Raw genomic sequence first — 24,370 nt, 5'->3', positions numbered from 1 at the left:
CAGAGGAGTCGTGACCTGAAAACAGGGTGGGCTGCTGCTGCTGCTGCTACAATGAGCCTGGCTGTCACCCGCCGTGGAGATGCACGGCGGAGGCACACCCACACGGCGAGAGAAAGAGCCACCTCTGCCATCGCCACTCCACATCAAAGAAACGCTGGGCGGGGGGGGGGGAATCCCGCCCCTCCACTCGCTTACCCCACCCCCCACCTACTACACACGGCCTCGATTGAGAGAGCCTTCGAGGTTCAATGCCAAAGGGGCTCCCGGGAGTCCCCTCAGCCCTCGCGCGCTTCCTGTAAAGCGGAGGAGTTGGAGCCACCAGGAAGGAAAGCGGGAGGGAGGGAGGGAGGGCGCCAGAAGGGACCTGCCTGGCTGGGCGTCAGCTCTGGCACATCCCTACACATGGCGACTTCTTCGACCCGGCTCGTCCACAGGGACATCCCCTCCCTTCCCGCCTGCTGGCCGCCAGCTGGGTAACCCCATTGCGGACCACGGCCGTTATATAATTCACCTGATTCCTCCGGTTTCTGTCGGGGTCAGGGCGCGGAAGATAACAACGAGGGGGTTCTTTTATTGGTTGTTTCCCAGGAGCGGGGCTCATCCCTCCTCTCTCTCCCTCTCTCTCTCCTGCCCGGCTACCAGGGCGCAGGAAGGTGGCTCTCAGCCAAGCTATCCCCGCAAACAGCGGCGGCCAGTTGCCATGGGGAGCTGCGGCGGAAGACGAGCTCGGCGGCGTCGCCTCAGAGCCTGGGCTGGACAGGGCTGGGCGCGGGGGCTCGCGCTGGTGGGTGACAGGCAGCCACCGCCACTCCCGCGAAGGCAGCCGCCCTGTTGCTACCCGCTGCTAAGACACCCCACCCCAAGACACCATAATATATACTGTATATATGCGAAGCTCAGGACTCACAGTTAGCCGTAGGCGGCGGGCCGGAGAGAGATATAGCGCGCGCCACGAGTCTTTCTCCTCAGGGGGCTCGCTCTCTCCTCCCTCAGGTCCAGCGAGCTTGCAGAGGAGAGCTCGCTCAGGCAAGGCAAGGCAAGGCAAGCGCGCGCGCTCCACAGCCTATCTCGCCTCCCTATTTCCGACCAGAACGAGCTCGGCGCGCGCGTGCGCGAGCGCTCGCCCCTGCCTGAGAGACGAGGAGGCGGGAGAAAAGGGATGAGCGCGTGGAAGGTGCCCTCACCCCACCCAGCTGCCTCCTTCCCAGACGCTGTGCGCGCGCTGCTGTGCCTTCCTCAGGCGGCGAGATTTCTTCCCCGCCGTCTGACAGGGCGCGCTGCCTCTCACGGCACAGACACGCGCCGCCGCTGTGATGCCCCCAAACCTGGGAGGGCGACGGTCAGCAAACGGTTGACAGAATTGTTATCTACCCCTCCCTACTGTTTGTTATGTAATGGGCGATAGGAAGCGGGACCTGTGTGTACCCCATTGTTCACAGAATTGTAGAGCTGGAAGGGTGCCTGAGGGCACTGAAGCAATCATAGGGGCCCAACTCCTAGGGGCTGAGGTCCCTTCGCTCCCCCCCAATAAAATATTTGAGGATGCCACCCCCCCCAAGTTGATGGGCATTGGAATTCAAATGCGTGCCATGATTGATTAATTAACAATAACAATTTATACCCTACCCATGTGGCTGGGTTTCCCCAGCCCCTCTAGGCGGCTCTCAGCAGAATATTCAAAACACAACAAAACATTAAAAACTTCCTTAAACAGGGCTGCCTTCAGATGTCTTCAAGATTATGCAAGATGGGGCTTACCTGGGCCCCCCAAATATTTTATTCAAGTTGGCACCCCAGCAGGAATCTCAGCTAGATCACACAAGGCATCTACTAAATACCGTAATTATTTGATCGCCAAATATGTATTTCATATCTCTACTGGATATATAAGGCATTAGTCCAAACACAGGCTAAGAAGAATGCACAAACTTTTTTAGTATGGGCAATGAATGTTTAAACTAGTTTGCATTATAAATTGCTGGATGATTAGTAGATTTATATGTGCACAAGCATATATTCTTTAACATTCAACACATTCATTTGTAAGCTGGCAAGCTATGAACTCATAAGAACCTTGTGCGCAAAACCCAGTCTCAAACAGTAAAAAGGGAAATCTTGTGCTATTTGTGCGATTAGGACTGTATGATACTGCCTGGGGAGGCATATTTTCCATCACCCTGTAATATGCGCCCCACCTGTACTGTATATGCATGTTGCACACACACAGGTATTTAAGCAGGTATGTGGATTACTCCTATCTTGCTGAATTGGGACCCATTGATTCTTTGCAGAAACCAGAGAAGAGAACTGTACTGTGGCAATTAAACAACCCAAAAAACTCAGGAGAGATACAAGCAAAGCCCCCCCCCCCAGTTTGTTTGAGCTGCCCACCAACTACCCTGATGCCTTTTGGCAATGTTAGAATTGCTTGTTTAAATCTAATCCAAGTAAGCTGCATTTGAGTAATTTGTACACTGAAAGGCAGGATATAAATAACTTTAATAAATAACCTGCCTGATCAGTGAGAAATAAGGTCATCTGACTCCACATAGGACATGTCCACAGAAAAATGTTGCAAAAGAAGAACCCATAAGAGTATATGGTCAGTGAATAATAAAATATATTGTTCATACTGGCTGCAGATTCTTCAACTGGAGAAGCTACTTTAACAGCCTTTGTATTATTGCACTATAGGAATTTGTGCACCTGCTAAATCCAGGTTGCTGCGATAGCACTCCTCCCACCTTGTATTTCAATAAGGACTTGTGCTCACATTACATTACAAAAGGCATGATTTATATGTTCTAAGGCTGCAATTCTATGCCTACAGTGAAAGCAAATCCCACTGAACTCAGTGAGACATACTTCTAAGTAATTGCATAGGTTTGGACTACAAAGTTAATGCAACACATTCCAGAGCAAACTAAGCTCCACACCACTTAAATAATAGTTTTTACATGTATAATAGCTTTTTAAAGTTTGCTTTTTGTAAAAACAACTAACACTTTACATGAATAAACAGCTAGTGAAAAATTTGCACGTTTCATTTTTTAAAAACCTTGAGTAATATTGTAGTGAAACATAAATGGCAACGGAATTAAGTATCACACCAAAGAAAGATAAATGTGTCCATTGTAAGATGTTGTACTGTTTGGTATATATAGTAATGAGGTCTGGTTTTCCAGCATATCAGCTACAGTGTACCCTAATATAATGTGTTCAAAGAACTTGTCTAAGGGGGAAAAAGCACTACAGTGTCGGCTTTTAGAAAATACACAAAGATAGTACTGTGCTATCTAGAATAGGGCACTTGAAAATAGTTACCATCAAATGTAAAGCTTTAGTGCAAAGCTGTTGATTAAGCCAAATCCAAACCAGAAAAGGTGTTAAAAGCAAGGCAGTACAACCCTGGAACAGAAGTTTAGGGGGCTCTCTGCCATTCCCAAGTATGACACAAAAAGTTATTGCTTTCTTAGATATAGCACATTAATTTCCATGTTAACATTACAAATTCCTATGTAACTAATTTCAATAAAGCTCAACAGAAAAAACAGGATTTTATTAATGAATCGCTGTAGCAAAATGCGGAATCAGAACTAGGCATTAATGTTTGCATTCACTCCTTATCACTCTAACCCCTCTCTGAAATAACTGGAGTGTTTAGATGTATGTACATGGGAGAAGAGATGATTGGCTTCCAAGCTGGACAACCTTGGAAAGCACTGCCTCAGCCTGAGAACAGAGCAAGGCTTAAGAAGTTTGTTAAAAGCGGAAATTGTTACAGTATATGAATACAGTATTGTTATTTCTCAGAGAAAACACACAGTGCAAACTATGGAATGCCTACTCAAGACAGAGCAGCATAGAGTTCAATGGGTCTAACCGAAGTGGGTATAGGATTTCAGCCATATTTTATTTAATGGAACTAAAATAACACCTTTCATAATATATGTCCCAGGTCAATTTGCAAATGATATTTTAAACAAAATAATAAATTTAGAACAAACCCATTAAAAAGCAACCTATAGCACATTATCGGGGGGGGGGGGGTGTCAACCAAGTCACTGAAATCAAGGGACTTAAATCCAAATTTTGATGAGTGTACTCTCCATATACTATAGTTGGATTATACTCCATACTATTAAAATAGCAATCAACGCTGCAAAGTAAAAAGTCACTTACCAATACTATTTTAAGTACAAACTGTTAAAATACCTGAGAAAATAAGAATGCCTTAACCTGATCCCTAAGAGACAAGAAGTTGGTGATAGGTAAAGGAAGGGTTATTTTACCATGGTTTTTGTCAGGATTCCTCCCCACCCCCTACTGAAATACTAAGAACAGATTACACAGGCTGTGTGGTGAAAAAAAGAGGACCTCTAAATTTAGGCAGGAAACACAGCATGCTTTTAAATCTGTAGACTATAATTGTAAGTCTACAATTTTTACCAGCTGCCCTTAATAGAGAGCTTCCATCAAGACTAACTGGGCAAATTTTAGCACTACTAAAGCCATGGTCTTTATGGAAACAAGATAAGATGGTGGCTGAATAATACACTGGTCCGGTAGCCAGTAGGTTGCAGCATCCAGGCTACCAGCAAACCCAATGTAGATTGTGAAATACAGGCTAAAGATATGATTAATCTAAAACACATACATCTATCTCCTGGATGTCCAGCTGAATGAGCTGATCCAAAGAGGAAATTCTGAAAATATAACGTGAACTCTTCTCCATGAGAACAGCTGGCTTACAGGCACAAGGTTAAACCTTGCAACACAGAAAGAGCTGCATGAAGCTACCATTTGATTCAAGTTAAATGATGGTATTTAACCTTTCCTCCTTTTAGCACTACACAATTAGATTTGCATCATTGGAACATAAGACAACCACCAATGATTTTCTAATTGCTATGTTACATAGCACTCTAATTTTTGCATGGTGATGTGCTGGGTTCTTGAAATGCGAAACAGGAAGACTTGAATTCTTCCCCAAAGCCCTGCAAGTTCTTTGATGTTTACAGAGAAAAAAACAACTTATGAGCAGTAACCGCAGTTGCAAGATTTCAGATGAAGCCTTAAGAGCTCTGGTCAAAGATGAGAACATCTCTTATATTTCTTCTTCTCCACACTACAGAGAATATACCTTAAAAAATAATATATATGACACCAACAGCTTTAGAACCTGCCCTGAATTTATCTTCCCATTCTTTCCCCATTACTTATAAGCAAAATGGAACGTGCTTTTTCCTCTTATGAAGTAGACAGGCATAACAGTGTGATTTATCACACTGGTATCCCACCTTTTGTTCCTGGAGCTATACGCCCCCCATTTTATCCTCATAAAACTATGATGGGTCAGTCACCATCGCAGTTTAATTTGGGTTTACCCAGCAAACTTCATGGCCAAGACAAAAATGGTTGTTCACTAGGTATCTTGTTCAACAGGATCAGGCTGGAAGCAGTGGCCATTCAGTCCACCTGACCCTGCCACATTGCCATTTTGATTAATCCAGAATGCAATGTTGTACATAAAGCAAGAACAGAGGAACAATCTGCACAACTGTGGAACAATTTGCACAACTGCCTGAGGTTGACCAACAGAGAAACTAAATCTTAATTAGCATTAGACAAACTAGGCATCCCAATATTTTATTTTGTGAAAACTCGGTTCTGTGAATGACCTCAAACAGTCCATAACTGTTAGCCTTTGCAGTTCAGTTCACTGCTATGCACAATGCATAGAAAGACAGATTTAAGAGAATAAAACTTATAGAATTAAGCTGTCAAAGCAATGAAGAGTAGAATGGAAAAGTCTCAAAAGGATTCATGACTAATAGCATCAAAAATAAATGTAGCATCTTTTTAAGGACAGAAACAGAAACAAAGTCAGACTAAACTGACATGTTTCAGTGCTAAATGATGCTTTCACACAGAAACTTGGAAATATCCAGCTTGTATCATGCACATAGACTGGTAGGACCACACACACATTTAAATACACATTCAGCTCACCACACATTAAGCAAAGAACTGTACAATGAAATTAGACAATTTGAGCAAGGAGCAGGAAACACAACTCATAAATCCTTAAATCAGTGCCCAGCTTTAACAGGAGGCAGGCATTGGTGCCAACTCTTACCTGATCCATTGCCATTACATATTTCAATCTTGTATAGATGGTTGCCAAAAGTAGTCACTGAGTGTCAATTTTTAAAAAGGAGTTTTTTTATAAAAAAACCATTTGTTTATTTCACATTTTTAACCTAATCCCCCACCCACCACCATGTCCAAATTTAAGCATGCAAAGGAATACTAATTATTACAAATGCCTGTGGAAGTGCCTGGTGTATTGAGGGAATAGGATACAGGAATGGTTCATCAGACCGTCTTCCACAGCTAATGAAATAATTAAGGAATATATTCAGGCAGAGATGACCTAGCTAAATTTACTACAGCCAACCACTATATCTTTATCACAGGACTTTGGAGATCAAACAAGCTCTCTTACAAGTGCCTGATGGGGTAATTGGAAAGGTTAATTGCATAAGTCCAAGTGCAGCATTTAATCAGACTCTGAACAAAAACTTGACTGGATAAGCAGCCAATTCATTTGAGATAAGAAAACTTAGGCACCCTATTGCCTTCAGATAAGGCAGCACCAATTTTTTATCCCTGGCCTAAAACAGAGAGAGGAGCACCACGTTTAGCAGTCAAATGCAAAGTTGTGCCACACAACCTACTTTTACAAAATCTTCAGATACTTCTTGAATGTAAATACACACTAACCTACATACGATATGAAAAAAGACTTAACATTCTTCAATTAGAATAAAGAATCTCAAATGGCATTTTACTCATACCCTATGGAATATTCAGGCACAGGATTACAATTAAAAACAGTTTTAAAGGAATTGTAGACAGCACACACTGTAGCTTATCTGCATTCAACAATAAATTCTTTCATCAATATTTCAGACAGATCCTATGATTAAAAATGATTAGCTTATCTTTGGGAACTGAATTTTCCAAGTTTATGAAGGGAAGGCAAAATATTTTATTGCCATGAGTATCTTAGAAAAAATGCAAGGAAGCCATAAAGGCTTGATTCATGTAGCAGCGCACTCAAATCAGTGCATACTTAAATTAGTGTACATTTTCATTTCTAGCTGACAATGTGGCTTTAAGGAGTTGCACAGAACAAGTTTTTAATGATAATTTTTAGAAACATTTACAGCAGACACAGCTAAAATATGCCAAGTCATTTCAGGTGCATCATTTCAATTTCAGAAAACAGTTCCTTTCCTATAGAACTGTTCTTCCCCATTTTTCATTCCCATTTCCTCAAGAGAGCATCAAGCCATGAGCTGCCAAATTCCAAAGAGCAGCAATGGTTTGGGGGAAACATTCACTGTGGAAATATATTTTTTAAAAAATAAGAAGAATGGGAGTATTTATGGGACAGCCAGTGTGGTGTAGTGGTTGTAGTGTTGGACTAGGAGCTTGGAGACCAGCATTCAAATCCCCACTTAACCATGACACTCACTGGGTGACCTTGGGCCAGTCGTCGTGTTTCAGTCAAACCTACCTCACAGAGTTGTTGTGGGGGTTAAATGAGGGGGGAAACTATGTATGCCACCTTAAGTTCCTTGAAGGAAAATTTGGGATAGAAATGCAATAAATATTTACACAGAAGTAAAAAAATAGAAAAATTGGCATGCACAGTGGTCTAGCTGAGTTATAGTTCTGTCCATTAAGCTTGCCCCTTCTGGGATTCTAAGCATGATATATATCAAGAAACAAAGGGTTGAATCCAAGCCGTACTCCAAGTAGACCCTTTTGAAATCAAGAGACACCGCATACTCTGAATAGGACAAAGGTCTATGTAGTCTAGCACCCTGTTCTCAGTGGCCAACCAGGTGCCCATGGGAAGCCTACAAAAGCAGAATTCTGAGTGTGACAGCATTCTGCCACTTGTGATTCTTAGAAGCTGGTACAGTATTCTGAGACATGCTGCCTGTGATAGTGGAGGTGGGAACATAGCCTCTTTATTCTCCATGAATTTGTCTAATCCTTTTTTAAGAAGCCATCCAAGTTGGTGGCCTTATAAGCCTATTAAAATAAGAACAATCCTGCTGGATCAACCCAAAAGTTCAGCTAGCTGAGAAGGGGACAAGCAGGAACTGAAGGCAAGAATTCTCTCCCAGGGTTGCTCCCCAGGCAACTGGTCTACGGAGGCAGAATATTTCTGAACCTGGAAGTTGTATACAGGCAGGAACCATTTTAGGCACATCTGATTGATGCACAGGTCCTTTTGGAGCTGGATGGCAGTGGATCAGGGGCAGGCCAGAACGGGGCACGCTTATATGCACTCGGCTGACGCACACAGGGGCTAGGAATGGAACCCCCATGGGTAATGTTCACTGCCTGTATAGCCATCATAACCAACAGCTATGGTCTTTTTAATCCAGTACTGACAAGCTAACTGACAGCAGTGGTCCATTATTTTTTCCAACTAGGTATTTCTGATCTTAATGAAGTTCTTAACCATAGATGTCATTGCTTAAGCCAAATACTTTACATATGGCCAAGTCTGTGTCTGACTACCAAGATCTCACGAACAAGCCTTCCAGGAAGATCTTCAAGGATGGCATGCAAGGCATCCATGGGGTGTATGAATAAACACAACTTGAGTGTGTTTGAAATCCCTCATTGCTACTTTAGCATATCAGAATGAACCACGATTATCACAGATGAGTATTGAGTTATCTTAAACACTGGTACTGAAGTCATGTTGACTGCTAACTGGGGTATATGAAGTTATACAAGGTTAAAACTCAAGTCTTTGAGCAATTGAGGCATAGAATATGAGGCACATGAGTAAACCTGTTTATTTTTTTACCAATAGCTAGGCTAGGCTTAGTATACATATCACTAAATAAATCATACAGTACTATGAACATATAAGAAATCATGTTACAAATTTATTTTCTTACTTTCAAGACATGAGTTTGTGTTGTTTTTAGACAGCGAATTACTCTGGAATAGAACCTTTGAACTTAAAAGTTCTGAAAAATATAAGTAGGTTGCTACTGTAGACCTTATACTGATAATGTAAACTGGATAAAATATTGAGACCCAATGCACAATATACAAAGCATTTTAACATTATTTTAAAATACAAAAAAACTGTTGACATGCACAGATTTTGTGATAAGGCAATTAAATTGCCATTAAATAGAAGGGATGGCATTTAGTGGCAGCGCCAAGAACCTCTAGCATACTGCAGGTTTATAATACATTGCAGTCCAATCTTATAAGAGACAGTTTAGTTCCAATAATTTCTACTTGACCAGAGTAGTTTTATTTATTCTGGCATAAGTGCTTTGTAGAGCAGGCTGCCCAGTTGGTTGGTTTCCTCTTCTCACATCAAAAACATTTTTAGTTAACAGGTAAACCGCATTTTGTTTTTGTCAACATGATTTTGGTCTGCATTTCCAACACATAACAAAATTTGTGCCCCATAATTGTCACAAATTTAGGCAGACCCTAACGAATGTCAGATAAAAAAAACCAAGCCATACCAGAATTGTACTTCTGAGGAAGTTTAGGAACAGATACCCAATCAAATCTTCACTTCAAGAACTGAAAAAAACCAGACATGAATCCTTAGATTCCACTGCGTAAGTAGAATGCACCTCCACCGATGCAAAAAGGTGTGCGAGGGGCATCCTTACCCTCATCTGCATCCTGCAGAAATCTACCTTCAATCTAGCTTAGGGCTAAAGATTGGGGGAAGAGAAGGGGAAAGAATAAGAGATTGTGGCAACTTCTCTGTCTGCTTTAAGTGCCATTGGTGTGCCACTGCTGATGGAAGTACTTTCCCCCAGCCTATCGTGTTCATTATAATCACAAGTAATTACATAATGACTAATAAATGTTGATCCCATTTAGCACAGAATGGATTTCTGAAACAAGGTCCACACCTGAGACTTTACAAACTTCACATATTCACAATTTGGAAATAATTGGAAGCCCTTCGTACATGTCAGATTTTAATCTTATCCAGTCATTAAATTTCTGCAAAGTTGTTTTCTCCTGGGCTAATATTTTAGCAGCTTTTTTCAGTTTTTCTTCATTTCTTTCTAAATACCGGATGCCATCAGTCCTCAACTGATTAAGCTTTTCCTTGCGATTTTCATCCAGAGCTATATCTTCATTCATCAGAGGATTAAATCTGAAGTAGGTGTTTGGAGGTAGAAGGGCATCCAGCATAGTGTGGACTTCTAGTTTTAAAACCAACACAATAAAAACAAAACATTAGTTTGGGAAGACACACGCAAAGTTCAGCTGCAGTTTACTGAAGAATGAGGAATAGGTTTAGGTGTAGCACCCCCTCCCCAAATGCAAAGGGTTCTTGCTTTTTAAATTGGAACCCCCACACTCCACTTTTTGTATGATTGGCAGATGGTGTTTAAATACATGTTTCTGCCACCAACATGTGCAGTTTGGGCTCAAGTATCTACTTACCATCGTCTTACTTATCAATAGTGTTGATGGCAACCTTACTCTGAAAATATTTATTTGAAAGTAAAATAGTTGTTTAAAATAAAACATAGTCTAAGGGAAGCATGCTTCAGCCTGGATTGTGGTACTCAATAAACTTGGTCAGTAAGTACAGTACATGTACCTGTGGCACTCAATAGCCCATGGCACTCATTTGTTACTGGGATTTGTACACATAAATGTGATATAGATGCATACCCAATTATTGCTGTTTAGAATATTCATCACATGCAGGTCTACATTCTAGGAAGCCAGTTAACATGAGGCCATATCCGCACAATGAACCAAACATTACCTGGCCCACTGCATCCCCACATTTGTATCAGGGCCACCCCATGGTGGTGATACAATTTCTGTGATTGTAAGATGTTTTAATGATGTAACTGCCCTGGGACATTGGGGTAAAGGGTAGAATGATGATAAGCAAACAACAACAACAACAATGTATTTTTAAGCAGCCAACTCACAGGAAATAATGTATCTTTACCTTTTGACTTTGCTGTTTAGAAGTGAATGTTGCACGGTGGCATTACTGGTTTGGGAAGTGAATAATGTGTAGGCTATGGCTATGTAACTAACCAATCATTAAAACCACCCCAGAAGCAGAAAATCACATAATTCCTAGCCCACCATTTGACCAGAAAATCAGAAATCCTTTCATTGTATTCTGACTCCGTAAATGGTGGAAAAGAGGCTCAGCTGTTTTATACAATAAATTTTAAAGCCAGGCGATTGTCAATAGTAAGGCAATTCTCTGGCCACTGGAATACAATTTTGGGATTTGGGACACCTGAGTAGCCAAATCTTTGCTGAAATGCTACACCAGGCCCTTTAGTAATAATAGTAGCAATCATAATCATAAACAGATCTATAGCAACAGTTCTCTTCCCCGGCACTTCTATGGTCTATGCTAGCTTTTCCCAATATGGTGCCCTCCCTATGTTGCTAGGTTACAGCTCCCATCAGTCCCAGCCGGCATGGAAGGGGATGCAAGTTGTGGTTCAAAACATCTGGATGCCACCGAGATGGCCTTTCTCATAAAATATCTTAGATTTCACACTAAAAACAATTACACAACTTCACTTTTAAAAGTCACTCCTGTTTTAATTTAGTGCCTCTCTTCACAGCAACACAACACAACTATGCAATTTATCTCCTGGTGGTATTCTGTATATCAATCCCAGGAGGTTTTCAGTTTTAAAAGAGGCAAATGTGTTGCTGGTTTAAGTCAAACAAGTCCTTAAAAATAATTTATATGAATATGCAGAATGGAGGGAGATACTGCTTTCTTACCAATATCAAAATAGGCAATTTAGAATTATGTTCCTACTTAACCACTACTCCCAGCATGCTCAAACCTATACCAGTCCTTGCCATGATTATTTTAATGCTCATTCTGGCATTCCTCCTGAATTTCAAGGCAAGCAACACCTCCATCAGCACTATGGCCCATTTTTAGATATTAAGCTCTCTTTGATTGATGAATACATCATAAGAGCATAATCAAGGTACAGTCTCAAGCAGTTAATTTAAATGCATATTTGGCATGCTTTATCATCAGCTGCCAGAACAATCCTTATTCACCAAATATCCAGTGCAATATATTAGACTGACAAAAAGGCTAAATCTTAAATGTATCAAACACACAGACTCATACACAGACCAATTTAACACAATGCATTCTAATTCTCTTTTTATGCTGGCTTTGTATATGAACTAAACCCCAAATCCTCACATGGATGGCGGGAGATAGGGATTAACAAAATAATCTCAATTTGGACAAAGATTATGAAACATGCCCTTGATGGAAACAGAATGTCCTTTGATGTTTTTACTGCTGGTAAATCGTTTTTTAAAAAATATCCATGTATACTATGCTATTCCTAGTCATGAAAACCTGCATTTTAACTCATCAAAGAGCTACAAAAAGGGATAATACGGAAACAAAACAACCTTAGCCAGTAGGTACCAACCTTCAGTATCAGTGGCACTGCTGATGACATTAGTCAATTTAGCTTTCAGACTTGTATAGGTGACATTAGGTTTCCCTTCATTTTCATATCGACCTGTTCCCAGGGATATTACACACTGCAGTGGAACATTTGGCCAAAGACACTTGCATTCGTGCACTGCTAAAGCTGTAGGATTATTTAAAAGCAGGCCTCCATCCTGTGAATAATAAAAAAGGAACAAAAGCAAGGGGTTTGAGACATTCATAACTATAGGCATATCATTAAAATATTACAAGATGCAAATAAAAGTCCCAGTGTTCTGTTTTTATTCGCTTTCTGCCAATACTGAAGCAAGGAAGCTCTTTAAAATACACTGTTGCTGTACATACTCAATTTAATTAGTAATGCTACTCTATGGGTTCTATGTGACTGGTAAATTTTGTTTCTAAACATGTATGGTATCAATAGCTTTGGGTAATTTAAACTAAGTTAAATATATACATTAATATTAAACTATCATTCCTTTGATGAAAGCCTCAGGCAGACAGAACAGCCATAGCTTCAGATGAGAGCAAGCGAGGCCCTGCACAAAACTGTTGCACTATGGAGGGTTCAGTCTACTAGTATAGGGTACTGTTCTGTTCAGGGTACCAGTCACCCCGTTGACCTAGTTCTTCTCCCAGCACAATGGTCAGCAATTCTGTGCCTACAAGCATGCTGTCTTCACTGGTCAACTCTAATAATAATAATAATAATAATAATAATAATAATAATAATAATAATAATAATTTATACCCCGTCCATCTGGCCGGGTCTCCCCAGCCACTCTGGGCGGCTTCCAACAGAAAAATACAACACAATAATCCATTAAACATTAAAAGCCTCCCTGAACAGGGCTGCCTTCAGATGTCTTCTAAAAGTCTGGTAGTTGTTTTCCTTTTTGACATCTGTTGGGAGAGAACTCTAAAGCGTATGTCCAATGCTTTAAATTTTAATCAAAATAAAACAGATATTGGATAAGTTTGTACATAAGCTACTACATGGACACTTCTTTTACACATATATTGATTGCAGTTATGTTTACTACAAGCCTAGAATATAAGCCAAATAGCCTTTTGAGACATTTATTTCTACTAGTTCAACAGGACCTATGTTGAGCTTGTGCCTTTCAGAAACCTACAAAAAAAATTGTTTTGCAGGGAGTGCTTGTAGCCTTTTAGCAGCTGGCAACAGAATCATATTTTAGTGGTGCAAGACACTGCAAACAAACATTTCCACATAAAATATTAAAGGGATCTTCATGCACAAATACATAAATTGTCTGCTGAAACCCTGCTGAAGCTACAGTTGTGCCTTCTATTCTCCAGCAAAAAAAGCAAAAGAAAAGAAGAAAGAAGAAAATCTTGCATCCTAGCCTGAAGTGTGATGGGAGTAGCTTTTCTCCAGTGTAGTTTATCACACAATCAAGGCTCTCCCATTGCATAGAGCAGGCATCCCCAAACTTCGGCCCTCCAGATGTTTGGAGTACAATTCCCATCTTACCCAAACACTGGTCCTGTTAGCTAGGGATCATGGGAGTTGTAGGCCAAAAATCTGGAGGGCCGCAGTTTGGGGAGGAAACTTCCCTTCCCTCTGTACTCACCCCGCCCCCCAGACCCTCCTCCCCATCTACAACACCCTGCAGCTGGCCAACACCTTTTCAGAGTATCTGGATGACACCCTAGGTTCAGAAGACCCAGAGGTGCCCTTGACCCCAGCGGGAAAAGCTGAGGTTGTAGCAGTGAAACAGTGACATTCATGTCTGGAAAGCTGAACTGCGGGTGTAAGAGCTTAGATGTTCTTGCTCCAAATTAAGTTTCCATCTACCCGGTAATTACATATCAAAATGATTTTCTGAATCATGGACTATGTCACCAGTTAGAAGCAATGATCACAGTATGAATCTGCATAATAATGGCATTGACATTTTTTGAGGGAGGGGGCAGAACTACCCATACAACCAACTGCAGGTACTGCTGTCTATGAAACGGACTCTGAAATTTGGACCACTTTTTCTCTTGAGACCGTAATATGCAAAACCAAATTCTGTTTCCAAAGGTGTACAAAGACAAGTGTTGTTGGTTTTTCCATGGGACCACAATAATATCCAAAACACATCTACTTAATATATTGTTCAAATTGCAGTCCAATGAATTCTTAATTGAAAACAGAAACTCTTTTTTTCCACAGCTGCAGTAGATAAAGTAGGATGCAGATCATTGGCCTGTTGAGAAAGTCCTTTGATTAAGCTTTCAATACAATCTACAAAAGCTTTTTGAACTCTTTCTGGACCAGTTAGTATATTGTGCCTTCAGCAGAAGTAAGAACAGTAGCCTCTTAGTGCACATTTTAAATTTTTGGCTAAAATCAGATTTCGCCTCAGCACCCATAGTAAACACTGTGTTTGCTCTATGAATAAGTCTACTGAATTCAGTTTAATACCCTGGTTCATTTAAAGCTGAAAATAGTAAATATTAGCAGCAGCATCTACTTGGGATATATAACATTTAATTTTAAGCAGACCAGATTCATATAACTATACATCATATGCGCTACAACAGTCTAAAGTAGGGGTCCCCAGACTACGGCCCGGGGTCCACATATGGCCCATGAGGCTCATTTATCTGGCCCCCGGTGACACCCGGCACCCGCTCTTATCGGCGTGGCTGCCCACTTCCAAGTCGCCAGGAGCATTGGAAATAGCTTTGCGCATGCGCCAGCGTTATTTCCGGTGCACTTCCAGGTTGGAGAAGGCCATGCACATGCGCAGAAGTTATTTCTGGTGTTCCGTCAACCCGGAGGTGCACCGGAAATGACGCTGGCGCATGCGCACAAGCTATTTCCGACGCTCCCGGTGACCTGGAAGTACGCCGGAAATAACGTATAGGCACGCGCTCCCGCGAGCTCTGGCCTGCCGCGCAATTCAGCGCTTGAGGCACTGGCCCAAGGCCAAGTAAGTCTGGGGACCCCTGGTCTAAAGGCATGATCCTGCAAAGACCTTTTAAGGCCTACTGATTGCAAAAAGTCACATTCCGCCTGACAGTTGTGAAAGGGATAGGAAAGACAGCTAAGGCCTCTCTGTCAGCCTGGCTAGGGCCAACTGCCACTAGGGCTGCCCCTAATGAAACTGACCCCACCAGTGGCCATTCTGTCTGGGTTCCCACAGCACCACCACACAGTACAATGCTACGAGTTTTAAGCATGTAAAACTATCAAAACCTATGTATTTTCATTATATAGAACACAGGAAAACCTAAATGGGGAAAAACTACACGGCTTTCATATGAGCTTGTTACATGGATGTTTCCGTCTGCAAAAGGCAGATGGCCAACTTGAGCTCAAACGGGCAAACAAGAGTTCACAAAAGCTCAGTTTTGAACATTTAACATATTGCAGCTTTGCTTATGGTCTAACTGCAGTTTCTATTTGCTTTCATAAATACATAACTGAGGACCTGTTTAACTACAGTTTGATCCTTTGTTTAAAGCTTTGCGTCGCTAGAGGTTAAAGCTGAGTTTAAAATTTCACATGAGTAGACCAACCACATAATGGCATCTTTAAATCTCATATCCCTAGATACTTTAAAGTGTAGAAAAATCGTTATGATGGATGCCCGTCCCTTTGAAATGAATGATCTAGGAACATCCATATGAAGTGTATGCACAAGCCTTGGATTTTATTCAACTGCATGGCAGCTGGCCAAAATTGACAAGCACTTCATTCCATTTATTCTCTTTTCACTTCTCATGTTGCCTTTCCTTGCCCTCTATTTTGTCTTCTCTGCTCCCTATTTATTCTTATTCCAACTGCAAGTTTCTCTCTTCACTACTCCACAAATATACATGAGCCACCCCTGCCTCTCTTTGTACTCTTGCATTCTTACATTGATCCCTTGCCCCGCTGTTGCCATAAGCACACTGGGAACATTTAAAATGTTTTATGCCACTTTTGGCTGTGAATTAAATTCAAATTTAATGCTTTGACAAAAAAAGAAAAAAAAGTATTTGACAGCTATCGCAATCATCAACACAGAGCTTTGATCTCCAGGCCCTTTCTGGTATAAAAGTATCTGCTTATTTTTAGATTGCGACTTCTAAATGTCAGACTGGCAACTGCCAAAGGAATTTATCTATGCCCCTTTTTAATTATTATTTAAGAACTTTTTTTAAGTGTGAAAGAAACAAATTATGGGGCAGAACACTGTCACTTCTAACTTAGCTTTGTTTGTTCTTTGCCAGATCAGAGACAAGGTCTTCCTTTGTCTTTCTCTCTTTTTAAAAAGAAGTCCCATGTTAAGTGCTTTACTCAAAACATGTACATGGCAGTAAGGAGACAGAAACCTAAAAGCTAAATTCCACTGAAATCCATTCTTTAAAGACTTGCATTTCTTCCTTTAAGAGCTATCCTGATTTCCTTCTCCCTTTCTCACAAAGTGCTGCAGACCTCCCTGCTGTTCATGGTGGGTGATGGGAGGACATTACTTAATATGCATGATTTTTAAACGTTGCTGGGAATTTTACTAGTTATCTTCTTTAAGATTTCAGAGCTCATACGCTCAAGAAAATAAATTTTATTCTTCCAATTTAGTATATTACTGCCTAGTCTAGGACAACTGGTGGCAGCACTTTTTAGAATGCTCTGTTGGTGCTGGAATATTTGGTACTGTAACAAGTGGCACCAGTACACACCTATGGCAACAAAAACCAGGCCAAAATACATCCATCCTAAACGCAACAGGAGATTACTAATTAAGACTTTAAAATCTTGTTACTCATTTTCAACAGTACCGTACATGTAAAGCCTATTGTGCATTCTTCCCCAATAAAAAGCCGGAATTTCAAGTTACACTGTACCAGGCACTTTCTTCCTTTTCCTAAAACACAGGGGTTTTTTTACATCGACACAGTGAAGTTATGTGAACTGAGTCCCACGGCACTGAAAGATGCGATTTAGCAAAGCCAATTCCAATACTTGGAGTTTGCTAGCTCCATAGCAACCATTTCACCTCAATGCCTATGCAGACATGCTTTGCATTTCTAGTTCATTTTCACAGACTTGCTCTGTTTACCTTCATTGTGCTTGTGAAAAAGAAAACCCCAAACTAGCCAAGGAAATATTCACTTACAGAATTGTTCAATTTTAAAATTAAATTCAACATTAAAATATGGATATTTGGCTTCTGCTATACGCAGAAGGGGTTTTAAAATTGCTGTCTTCTGAGAATTTTAACACTTTCTTTTGTCTGATAAATCTAGGATGGAACAGTCAAGGTAAAGTATGATAACAAAAGTGTTAATGGAATGATATTCTTGATTACATGAGCATCTTTCAATCACTCCACTGAATTGTGGATTTTTATTTATATAAACAAATTAAGACTGATCTTTAACATTTATAGGTATGCCTTGGACTCCCATAAAAGCTCCGTGTTCAATAAACACTCACTTAGCACAAAAGTAGTGCTTTTGCATCGCTTAAGACTTACAACCATTTCTATAGTATTTAAATGGGAACTAATACTTGGAACAGCAGCAGAAAAATGACACCACCACAATACTAAATATAAAAGAGTGTTTGAGGGAAAAGAAAGGATATTAGTTCAGGTTCTCTTTAAAATTGTGCAAAGCCAAATTCTGTACTTAACCTTCTTAGCTACAGAGTTCTAGTTTCCACTCCCTGTTCACTGGTGTACCAGATCGCAGTTCTGACACTGTTTTAAAGTCCCTGGAGTTCCAAGTTCACACCTCCCTCATATTTGACGGCAAGCACAATACTACCTCTAGTCTAAACAGATGAGTGAGGAATAAAAAGCATCGCTGGACTACATTGCAAAGAGGTATTAAGGGTACCAAAACCATGTCTGGGTTAGCAGCTGACAATCCCATCCCGATTCCATAGCTGCCCTCAACGCACACAGTTCTATTCCCTGCCAATTTCCAGTACTGGAATTTAATACTGTGGCAGAAAGGCATGGGAGACATTCCTGGGGGAAAGCACTCTTATCATGTTCCAGTATTCATACCCAGCTTAAGTCCTGTTACTAGAAAATGGCCAAGGAGATGAAATCAAGCACCCTTAGCTCCATGCCACAAATAGTAGAAGGTCCCACCCCCCTCTCCATGTCTATCAATTTTTAAAAACTTGAGCCCGTGTTATGATAGAAATGCTTCTTGTGTTTTGTTAATCTCAAATGATATTTCAAAAATTATCCTACGTATCTGACACAGTGATCCTAACAGTGAAGCATGGGCATAACAGTAAAGACCTTGCATAAAATCTTAAAATTCTCATGTGGATATAAAGTCTATTCATAAAGGCAAGAAAATGGAACAAAAAAAACATTTAATTGTACGTACAGTATGTTGGAAACAGGCTCCCAGTTACTATAATGAAATGAAAGCTTTGAAAACGTTTCAGCAAGTCACACACTTCTTGTCCTATATGCTCGTCCTAATACAATTATTTTACACATACGGGATCATTCTTAATTTTTGTTATGTATGGAGTCCTTTTTACATATGGAGGTTTTTTATTATCTTTTTTTAAAACTGTGAAATTGTTTCAAGGTATTTTATGGGAACCAATTCATAAAAGGACTCAAATAAAGAAATACAAGTTGCGACAAAATTATATTAGGCTTGCTTGCCAAAAGAATTAATTCTTCGTGTCAGGAGCCAGTTGCCATTCTGTACGGCAGAGGAACTTGCCCACTAGCAGTCACATATACATGTAACACTAATCCAGTGTTTCCCAACCTTGTGCCTCCAGATGTTTTGGGACTACAACTCCCATCATCCCTAGCTAGCAAGACCAGTGGTCAGGAATGATGGGAATTGTAGTCCGAAAACAGCTGGAGGCACAAGGTTGGGAAACACTGGACTAATCCAGGGTAGCTAGCATGATGCTTTCCAGATGCAGTTGAATTACATTCCCATGATGCCTGACCACCGGCCATGCTAGCTGCAGCCTCATAGCTGCTGAACTCTCCTTCATGGAGGATTTTAAGCAGAGGTTGGGTGGCCATCAGTCATGGGTACTTTAGCTGAGATTCCTGCATTGCAGGGGGTTGGACTAGATGACCCCTGGGTTTCCCTTCGAATTCTAGGATTCTTTGAACCCAACACCTTGAAAACGTTGACAGTACCTATCAAACACCAGTATGAAAATGAGTTTAGTTGTATAACACACAGTCAATGCAGGAAGCATTCTAAGCAGATGGCAGATTATAAAAGGTGTTACAAAGAGAAAAATACTGGCAGCTGTTGCAGCGACTGTGACAATAAAATTTAAGTACAGCAATCCAGTGTCTTGTACCATGCAGGGAACTTTGAGAACAAGAGAAGGGGAGTGGATTGGAAGGTTTTACTACATCCTAAGTGGTCTGATCTCACCCCCTCCCCATTCTTCCAGAGAAATACTTTTTCAAGCAAAGGGGAAATAAATCAGGGCTTTTGGAAAAACAACAACAAAGCAGCATATCTATACTATGTTGCTTGCCTGGGAGATAATCCTTCCCAAGATGTTCACTTCTGAGTCACAATAAAAAAACCCAAAATACAAAATGTTCCTTGCCAAGGAAGTTAAGTCTTCATGAGCTGGAAGGTAACAGGAACTGTGACCCTTAAATATTGCACTTAAATGTAACAGTTGAAAACAGCTTTTGAGTAAAGCCTATTCTCTTTGTATCACAAGCCCCCTTTTTAGGATCTACACAGCACAGGGTTTCCCTGTGCTTTTAGCAGCTGCTTGCAACATTTTGAGAAATGTAGCATCCCCCCCCTTTTATCTACTTGTTTCATATACCACAGAATCCCACCCCCTGCCACAATCCAGAGATCACCGATCATTATTTATACCTCCCGGTGGGTGGTATTTCAGTCTATACTGACTAATTGCTGTCTGGGTTGTTGAGAAAGTTCACTGGTCACAACAGTTCTATTTATTGACAGGTCGGAAGAAGGAGCAGCATCTTTGCATCAATCTGCATGTGCTATGGGAATGCAGATTCTCTTAACTTCTCCTTCCTCATAACCGACTTGAACTATAGATAAACCATATAAGCCTAGGAGTGCATGCATTAAGTATGTTAAGAAAAATGTGTAAAATATGCTAAGTGATGCAATGATGGATAATGATATGCCTTATACCATGGTCATTTGTCATGCTGGCTGAGGCTGTTGGGAGTCCAATGACATTTGGATGGCCACAGGTTTCCCACCCCTGCCATATAGAACTAACTGCCATGTATCCTTAAGCTTTTCTTCAGAAACCACCGTTTGTAAACATCACTTGATTTTAAACAAAGCTGCTAACTACTACAAAAAGCAAAAAAGCAAACCTGAACAATTTGATGACGGAAACTAGCAGGAAAATAAATTAAGTAGCAACAGAGACAAGTATTAACAACAAATATATCTTAACAGCATCATCATTCAGAGTGCCTTCAGGTATCTCTGGAGCAGCCATTCTGTAAAGCTGGCACTGCCACCAAAGAAGTTTTCTTCCGGACTGACTCCTGCTGAGCTTCAGTCAACAAGGGTACTCAGAGAGAGGATCACAGCTGCTGAACTAAGAGCACGAGGGAGTACCGGTATATACAGGGGAAGACAAGAACCTAAGGTCGAAGCAGTTTTAAGGCTTTGCTAGGTAGGAATCAGCACACTGCCCCAAGAAAAATCCCATTACTGAACAGACTGCATGCAAATATGGAGAACGAACGGAGCTATTAATTTAGTTCTATGCAACAGAGATCTGGTGGAGACTGCTGCAGGGAAAAGGAGGGGGGAAGTGGTGAAGTGATTTTCGCCAATTCCCCCTTCTTTCTGCAACCCACCGACCATAGCTGCCAAGTTATCCCCTTTTTTAAGGGATTTTCCCTTATGCTGAATAGGCTTCCTCGTGAGAAAAGGGAAAACTTGGCAGCTATGCCACCGACACACCAACAGAGCATCTTCTCAAGGGGCAAAGGAGGAATTAACAAAAAATAGTTCCTTCCCGATCCTCCAGTGGGTGGATAACACAAACAGAAAACCATCAATGGGATCTCTGGGCCTTACCCTCTGTGTCTAGTTCAACTAAAACTTAATCACATTTCAGCTGAATTTACTCTGTGGCAAAGATGCCTTTCAATGTAATCACTATTTATTGTTAACTTGACAATTTAATATTTATATTTCATATTTATAAACACTGTTGTCACGTCTGTTTTAGCTTTGAGCTGCATTTTATTTCATACTATCTTCTAAAAATTGCAAGCCATCTTTAGGTTCCTGTTGGGAGGTGAAATCAATATATTTTAAAATGAACAGAATTCTAAGAGTGGCTTCCATTTTACTTTTAGGGGGAAAATGGCATACAGCTGATCTGATTTTCACGCCCCTTCCTCCCAGAAATGCTTTACTTTTAGCAAATTAGCAACATATGAAACAGCCCTAAGACTCTTAATATTGTCACACATCAAAGAACTGGTATACTTAATAAACTGGTTCATTAGGCAGGAGGCAGAACGAAATGCAATGAATTTTTAATGCCACATATCAAAGGACTCTTCCATTCAGTGAAAACATTAATTAGCATCGGCATACAATCCTCACAGCAGATGCCCTGGCATTAAGGTTTGTCAGCATACCTTGAAACACGCAGGGTTTTGCGAGAGATCACAGAACTATGAAACCTTTATTGTAAGGTTAAGCAATTCACCAAAATCAGAAGACTCTTTGAACTACTGAAATCAATATTGCAGTATGAACACTGAATAGTGTTTCACTGCCTGAAATCATGGCAAGGAGCCATGGTTAATCTTGCTTCCCTAGTGCACATCCGTATTTTCCGGCGTATAAGATGACTTTTTAACCCAGGAAAATCTTCTCAAAAGTCAGGTGTTGTCTTATATGCCAGGACTCGCCGAGTGGCGCCAGAAATCGCGTCTGCGCAGCCGCAGAAGCGATTTCTGGCACTGCGAACATTTTGGAAATGGGCAGCACGGCGCCAGAAATCGCTTCTGCGTATGTCCAGACTCGATTTTCGGCTTCTGGACATGCGCAGAAGCGATTTCTGACCCTGTGGACATTTTGGATATGGGCAGCGCGGTGCCGGAAATTGCTTCTGTGCATGTCGACATGATTTTTGGCTTCCAGACATGCGCAGAAGCAATTTCTGGTGTTGCGGACATTTTGGTGAAGGGCAAACTGATGAAGAGCAAGCTGCAGGCGTCCGGGATGCCCGGGGTAGGAAGAGGGGTACTCTTATACGGCGAATATATCCCAAACTCTATATTTTAAATGGAAAAGTTGGGGGTCGTCTTATACGCCCAGTCGTCTTGTATGCCGGAACATACGGTACTCTTATCATACATATGTACCATATGTCTAAATCATGCCTGCATCATGTAAAGTACATACATAAGGCTCAATATGTGAAATGAGCTGCAGTCTTGTTTGATAGTATTTGCTGTTAAATAATTAATCCCATTTTAACTCCCATTCTCCCCTAGATCAATTTTGTCTACAAAGAAATCAAATTATTATTATTTAAAGAAAAGCAACATTACAACCAACCTGATGAAGGTCATGGCCCAGTGCATACTCCTGGAAGTAACCTGGTGCAGCAGATGATGCTCTGATAGCTTGCCATAATTTATATTGGCAACTTCCAGGATAGTGAGACTTGATTCCGGGAAGGTGATTGTAATTTCTAAATACAAAGGCTTTCAATGGTGTCCCTCTGCTTACAATGGTGCTTATTGCAGCCACCTGACAAGAACAGGGAAACAAAACATTTAATGAAGCCGATAACTGTTTCCTACAACTTCAGTGGTTAGAAATGGGACACATACACCTTATTAGACAAACTTTATTTTCACACTCAGTTATATAACAATGTTGACGGTGAGGTGTCTTAAATGGCCTTATCAGTCTAACACTTTGATTAGAGAATGCCATAATAGTTAAGGTTTTATAGAAGTGCTCCAGTAGTTTAAAGTACACACAAGAGAAAACAAATATTACTGATCCATGGGGGAAATGTAACACATGGCACTTGTTATGAACAATTAACTGAGATTTGACATTCCCCCCCATCCCCTGAAGTTTGGAGAAGGAAAAGATACAGAATAGAAATCAACCACACAGAGTCAGAAGATGGCAGGAATATGTAAATCCCCAACACTGTTTTTATTCCTCACATCTGAAGATCTTATATTGGAAATTTATTACACAAGCATAAAGTGAGTGACAATTCATAAAGACTTCATCATATGCTTTGATGAGAGATAAATTGCTCAAACCAACTAACTCTGTGATTGTCAGGGGGAGCCCACAGGGTCCGTGGGAGGAGATGGGGGGTGGATCAGGCTACAGGGATCCCCGACCCCTCCTCTCCAGCAGCACCTCATCAAGCCGGGATAGCAGCAACACCTCCAGTGGGGAGGAGAGGGAGTTGGTCAGCACAGGGAGAGGGCTCGAGGATGCTGTGTCAGCGCCCTTGCACCACCTTCGCCCAAAGGGCGCAGAGAGGGAGATGCCACTTCCGTTGCCCCAATTGCGCAGGGGTTTGAAGCGCAAAGAGGGGAGGCGGAGACTGAGGGTATCCAAGTTCTTATGCTGGGGTAAAAACAGGAATGGGGCACTCCCGGATTCTGCGAGTGACTAGGGAAGTCATGAAACTGTTAGCTCTTCACTGTATATAGTATGCACTATAAACCTGTAAATAATCAGGTTGGAGTTCTGTGTCGTTACTCGTGAGCAACCACCCCACGATCCTTACAGTTATCATACAGAATCTTGAAACATTGCAGTTTGTGCAGGTAAAATAATTTG

At 41.1% G+C, this 24,370-nt stretch overlaps 2 protein-coding genes across 19 annotated transcripts in view; both read right to left on the bottom strand.

Moving 5' to 3' along the window:
• The window catches only part of NRCAM (neuronal cell adhesion molecule), a 126,155-nt gene extending 125,071 nt beyond the window's left edge, over positions 1 to 1,084 (bottom strand). For 12 of the 16 annotated variants that reach the window (XR_015945919.1, XR_015945920.1, XM_088652407.1 and 9 more), the window contains exon 1: positions 908 to 1,084. The gene's annotated coding sequence lies outside the window, so the exon portion shown is untranslated. The remainder of the gene's footprint in view (positions 1 to 907) is intronic. The other 4 variants (XM_088652410.1, XM_088652421.1, XM_088652420.1 and 1 more) reach the window with 1 other exon arrangement.
• A 7,786-nt stretch (positions 1,085 to 8,870) lies between these two features.
• Positions 8,871 to 24,370, bottom strand: part of PNPLA8 (patatin like domain 8, phospholipase A2) — a 32,752-nt gene continuing 17,252 nt past the window's right edge. For all 3 annotated transcript variants that reach the window (XM_035127602.3, XM_088652468.1, XM_035127601.3), the window contains exons 8-10: positions 23,111 to 23,305; positions 12,537 to 12,732; positions 8,871 to 10,283 (exon numbers count right to left, since the gene is read on the bottom strand). In XM_035127602.3, the coding sequence (XP_034983493.1) occupies positions 10,009 to 10,283; positions 12,537 to 12,732; positions 23,111 to 23,305 (666 nt within the window). In that variant the 3' untranslated portion in view covers positions 8,871 to 10,008. The remainder of the gene's footprint in view (positions 10,284 to 12,536; positions 12,733 to 23,110; positions 23,306 to 24,370) is intronic.

Source organism: Zootoca vivipara, chromosome 9 (genome assembly GCF_965207765.1).
Source record: "Zootoca vivipara chromosome 9, rZooViv2.hap1.1, whole genome shotgun sequence".
Taxonomy (NCBI): Eukaryota; Metazoa; Chordata; class Lepidosauria; order Squamata; family Lacertidae; genus Zootoca; species Zootoca vivipara.
The sequence above is the reverse complement of the archived record's forward strand: the minus strand, read 5'-3'. Positions and strand labels throughout refer to the sequence as shown.